Below are 6,207 nucleotides of genomic sequence, written 5' to 3' on the forward strand. Positions count from 1 at the left end.
TGTGTGTGTCCTACCTTCTGAGTGCTTCTTCTTGGTGTGGTATGAGAGTGCAGCAGCCACACTGAAGCTCATCTCACAGTGCTGACAGTGGTATGGTTTCTCTCCTGTGTGCAGCCTCAAGTGATTTTTCAGGGAGGAGTTTGCACCAAACTTTGCGCCACATTCTTCACAGGCAAATGGCTTCTCGTCAAAGTGCTCTGTCTGCTTGTGGTAGACCAAACCTGAAAAATGAAATGTTTATTTGGAACCAGCTGTGGACAAGTGAAAAAACTGTGAACAAGCAGACAGATTAAACAATATTATTGATACCCTAAACAAATTTGATTTGTCACCGACTCAAAATCTTCAGGTTGTGTCCAACCTGTTCCCAGTTTTATTTGTAGGGTTACTGAGCCTGTTGCTGCTCCCCCGGCAAATTATGTGCCTGTCACCACAGTTCACTGAAACATCTACAACATTACTGAATACATTCAAGGATTTAGTGTTCTTCATAAAGCATAATTTGCACTCATCTCCTTGTAAACAATATTCTGTTCATCTCTAATACACCCAGCTGCTGCGGGGAATATCTGAATACTGTAATTGCCGGTGTATAAGCCGCTACTTTTTTCTCACACTTAAGATTACACAGCTTATACACTGGAGTGGCTAATTTGTGTATTTTTAAAAATAATAATTTTTATAATTTATATTTTTATTTTGACAGGCTTCTTGCCATCTCTCAGCAGCTTCCAGCCACTGAATAACATTTTCCTTTGGCGATGCTGGGTGCTCATATACTGTAGGGGCCCAGCGCCCAACCCTCTTAGGGGCGGGCTTTTGTGACATACAGAGTGAATGCCTCAGGTACACACATGTACCAAACCTCTTGCTCATGGTTTCAATTTTCCTACTCATAACTCCACCCATTCTGTCATCATGTGACCAGAAGTTTAACCTTAATGACCAATGAGGTACTCTCGACGACCCATCCTGCAAGATAGACGTGCATTAATTTCTTCAGATCGTTACCATATTTTGCACCTCATGCACAGACCTGTTAACCTTTTCAGGGATAATGGAAAACGAACAGAGAATTTCTTATGATGAAGTTTTCAAGTTAAAAGCTATCGATCTGGCTGAAGAAGGAAACCGCTGCTGAGAGCAAGACGGAGGCGGTGTGTGAAGACGTTTTTCCGAGCCTCTTCAATTCTGACACAGCAGAAGAGGACTTTAGTGCACAGAAGGAAGAAGAACATAGCGATGAGTGCCTTTTGGTCGACTACCAGTACTTTTTTTTTTGCTGTGTTAAAGGTATTTGTCAGAAAAGTAAAAACATTTACTGGCTGTTCCATCTCCTCGTGGTTCATGTGGGCACCGCTGAGCAGAAGTTGTCAAAATTTATTTTTAAAGCAGTCAAGTCTGGTACATATTTTAATAAAAGTTTTAGAATTATTTCTGTGACATCTTTATGTGTATGATTAATATGTGTTTAAATACGGGTATCTCATTTAAGCTCACATCCAAACGCATGAAACAGAGAGGAGAAGACAACGAACGGGAGGGGCCGTTTCACCTTCCTCCTCCTCCTCATGTGGGCTCTGCTGGGCAGAAATCACGTCATATTTATTTAGAAAGTACAATTAAAACCAGCATTTATTAACAAAAATATTTATGAATAAAAATCAATGGTACTAATTTAATGAATATTTACCGTATTTTACCGGTACTATGTGACTCACATGACCTTGATAAGAATTGTGGGTTAAATTTAACGGTATATAATTTTTAAATACAATAATTTTGGTTACGTAGATGTTTGGTACTGTTCTGTCCAGTGTTTATTCTTAGATAGTTATTGTGTTCATTCTGTAGGTTGAATGGTTTTAACCATGAGTCAGAGAGTGAAGTGTCATGAAAATTATGACAATCACACAATCTGTATGTATCTTGAAAGCAAGCCAAATCTATGAACCGCCATCCGGTGGCTGATTCTTGTATTACAACAAAAGCTGCACATCATGCCACGAGCTGGGTAAAGATTCTGATAATTAATGGTGGATACCTGCAGCTTAACAACTGATGTGTCTTATTTAGGTACAAAATAATTTTTTATTTAGTAGGCACGGCTTAGGCCCCTTTTCCATTAGTACCTGTAGTACCAGTACAGCACGGCTCTACTCTACTCGGTACGGTACAGGTTGTGTTTCCATTATGCTTTCAGTACCGGTTCCAGTGGGCGGGGTTCAAATTGACGTCACCACCTCTCACCAGCTGGTGGCGCTGAGACGCAGAAACTGTTTTCAGTACATCCTGATGCATGCTCAATAATCCAGGTAGAAAAATCCAAGAAAGTTCAATCTGGTCCTCTGGACATTCAAAAAAACAAAAAACAAAACAAAGCAAAAAAATAAAATAAAATGTAGAAACGTTTCGTCTCTCATCCAAGAGACTACACTCATCTCCAGGCCAGCGGTCACTCTTTCAAGGATGAAGATGTTCACATCCTGGACAGAGAGGAACGATGGTTTGAGAGAGGAGTAAAGGAGGCCATCTTTGTGAAAAGAAATCGTCCATCATTAAACAGGGGTGGAGGCCTCCGGGTTCAACTGTCCCCCTCTTACAATGCTGTGATTGCTAGTATCACTCAGCCCTCTGTGAATAGTAAACAGCCATCAGTGTGCTAATGATCCATTGTTAGGCTGATGGTCCGTCTTGAGCATGTGATCAGTTGGTTTTGGTTGTCAGCAGCAAAACTGGCTGATCCACTCTGAGAAGGTGCTATTTAAGAGACTGAGCTGAAAACAGCAGCTCAGACTGAGGAAGTCTCTTGGATGAGAGACGAAATGTTTCTACATTTTTTTTTTTTTTTTTTGCTTTGTTTTGTTTTTTTGAATGTCCAGAGGACCAGATTGAACTTTCTTGGATGTTTTCAGTACAGGTTGAGAATTTATGTTATTTTTAAGTTGTGTGTGTGTGTGTATGTATGTATGCATGTATGTGTGTATTGTTAATAAACCAGGTGTCTGTGGTGATAATGCATGAACAGACCACCAGCTTTAAGAAAAATGAAGCCTGATCAAAAGTTCTCCTCAGCAGCAGAAGGACTGAACTCAAGCTTTAAATCAAGCTGAAAATGATAATGTGTAATCAAAAGTGTTTTACTGTTTTGATAATGTGTAACCAAACTGTTTTACTAATAATCAACACATAATCAACTAATGAAAGTGTTAATCTTTAAGAAATTGTATAATCTTTTGTATGATTGTGTGATTACTTTTACTTATGAAATGGTAAAGTAAAGAGCCCTCATGTAACAGAGAAACATGTCTGAGCATGCCCACCTAAGAACATGTCTGGGCCTGCCTCGAGCAGTAGGAGAAAAAAACAAGGAGTCAGAGAGTTCAAACACAACTCATCTCATGATGACTCATCTTTGAGCAAAACAAGTTCTGGAAAGTACCGAGAAAACCGGTCTGAACCGGTTGAGGTGCAAAACAGCAGAGAAGTTACTGGAAAAGAGATGATGTAATTTTCCATAACCCCTCCTTAAGAGGAGGAGGGATGAATAAGTCTTTAAATACAGACTGGACAGAATGAACTTGGTCAATGCAGAGTCGAAGGGCTGAGTTGAAGAGCTGAACAGAAGGTACTACGGCAGAGAGCAGCTAGAGGATCAGAGACGCCCGAAAGAAGTTGGATTATATCGGTTTGGGACAAGGCTGGGGATCTACTTCTTTTTCTACTGAAAATGGGATTGGAATAGGCCTCCACTTGCAACAACAGACTGAAGAAGGATCCTACTTCTAAAAAGCTTGACCCGGGCTCGTCCAAAAAACTCTGAATTCTCCAATTTGGCATAGATTGCTCCTGTCCTAGGGTAAGGCCCGCATCTCCCTCCTGGAGAATGGGAAATATGCCGTTTACTGACACAAAGATTCTCTGAGAGACTCCTCAGAATCATGGTAAGCGGACTACCCTGTCCTTCTGGTCTAAATAAATTAATTCATCAGATTAGAAATTTAGCATACAGGATAAATTCCAGAATATTAAACTGGGTACTAGTGGGATTTGCTCGAAGGTGCTTCTGGTTCATGAGGGAGTTGAGAGAGAACCTCTTTTGGCTTGATGTGTGAAAGGTCTAAGGGAAGGTAGTGTTCGCAAAGTCCCCAAGGGCTCTTGGGGATTAGAAGTCATCAGGAAGATTCCATTACCTTATTTTAGTGAAGAAAGTGTATCCTGTGTACTCATGAAAATTTAATCATTATAAAATTGTGCCTGTTGCTGTACCCCTGCGCAAATTATTGATTAAAAGCAAAGCAAAACGTACAAATCTGGACTATTATTTCATTCTTATCAACTAAATACATGGTAATGCTTGGTTCACTTAAAGAACATCAATAAAGGAGGTTTTGACAGGTTTATTAGCTACAGATTAACAAACACCCTTGTGCCCATTTCCAGGGCCCTAAAAATTACCAGAACAGTTAACAATTGCAACGCTAAAGTGAGAGGTGAGCGGCCACAACGCGAGTTTCTCTGGACCAGAAGATCCATTCCCTGCTGCTTGGAGGGTCTAGGTAACAGAGTGAGATTAGGGTGTGACTCACGGATTTAAGGTCGTTAATATTCTGGATGAATCACCTCGCCGCAGCCTTAATGAGGCTACTTTAGACAGCTACAGGTAATACCACGGCGCTGAAGTAAGCTTCCGGACCCCTTGGAGGAGAGGCTGCAAGCAAAGGTGCTTATCGCTACTTCCAGTGGTTACCTTTGCCTATCGGAAAGCAGACAGTATGTACATGTGTATAAATATATATATATATATCATATATCATATGTGATACATATATATATCACACATAAATGTATATACACACAATTATGTATATACAGCATATACACATGTATTTATATACATATATATGTATTTATATATATATTCATATATATTTATATACATATATATGTATTTATATATATATTCATATATATTTATATAGATATATACGTATTTATATATATATATTATTCTATATTATTATATCTATATATATTTATAGATATAATAATATATATATATGTATATAAATTAAAACTGATGAACCAGATTCTACAAAAAATAGATTTAAATTTTTATAGGTTTTCATCATCATTTGATGTATTTGCACTCATTGTGTCTACTTTTAATGTTCACTTTAGATGTGTGGTTTTCTTTCTTGTTCACATATATACATTTTAGTTTTAGCTTTGCTTTAAAGTTCTTGTTTTGTGATTTGTACATTTGTGGGTTAAAATAAAGTTGAACTGACAGTCGTCTTTCCTTTAAACATGTTTGAGGGAAATATTCCTGAGATCCAATAGTTTTGTGTCTTTCTATGATTTTCAGCTGAGTTAACAGTCATTAAAGTGAAAACAGGATTTCATGATGAAGCTGGCACCGTTTATTTTATTATTTTTTTAAATCTTCAACGCTAAAATATATATATATATATATTATTTTTTTATGACCAGAGCTGGTCTCACACGATCCTCTCCTCCGGAGCCAGGACGGGCAGGCTCATCTTCCCAGCTCCGAGCTCAGCTGGTGACTCACAGAGGCCGTTCCAAGACCCCAGCCGCGCGTAATGGTATGGTATGGTATGGTATATAGTTTATTCATTTTAAAAAAGTACAAAACAATTCCATAACAATATAAAAAAAGATACAAAAGATTTAAAATGAAAGGCAGCAGAAAGAAGAAAAAATCTTATTATATCTGCCCCTTTTTTCAAACAATTATTTCAGACATAATAATCTTCAAGTAACAGTACAAAATGAATAACTTTCTAATTTATCTAATTCTAATACAAAACACACACTAATCTACTTCATATATATTTTTTTAACAATTCAGTTTTGATCTTTTTTTTAAATGTACACATTGACTTGGCATTTTTCACATCACTCTCTAGAACATTCCACAATCCAACTCCTTGGATTGAGGTAGACCTTCCCTTCAGACTAGTTCTGAATTTTGGTTTGACAAATATCTCTATCCCCTTAAGATTATAACAACTTTGTCTTTTAACAACATTTCTTTGGATATTTAATGGTAATGTGTGATTTTGAGCCCTATACATAACTGATAAAATACTATAATCTACCAAATCATGGAACTTCAATAACTTCAGTTGATGAAATAATGTGCTTGATGGGTGACTGTAATGCTTTCTGGTGATGATTCTT

General features: G+C 37.7%; 1 protein-coding gene across 1 annotated transcript in view; it reads right to left on the reverse strand.

Moving 5' to 3' along the window:
* Positions 1-9: 9 nt before the first annotated feature.
* Positions 10-6,207, reverse strand: part of LOC119411626 (zinc finger and BTB domain-containing protein 40) — a gene marked incomplete at its 3' end in the record, with an annotated part of 185,620 nt that continues 179,422 nt past the window's right edge. Inside the window, exon 7 of the mRNA XM_037678532.1 lies at positions 10-221. Coding sequence (XP_037534460.1) covers positions 10-221 — 212 coding nt within the window. The remainder of the gene's footprint in view (positions 222-6,207) is intronic.

This window comes from Nematolebias whitei, chromosome 7, assembly GCF_014905685.2.
Source record: "Nematolebias whitei isolate Nwh7 chromosome 7, NemWhi1, whole genome shotgun sequence".
Taxonomy (NCBI): Eukaryota; Metazoa; Chordata; class Actinopteri; order Cyprinodontiformes; family Rivulidae; genus Nematolebias; species Nematolebias whitei.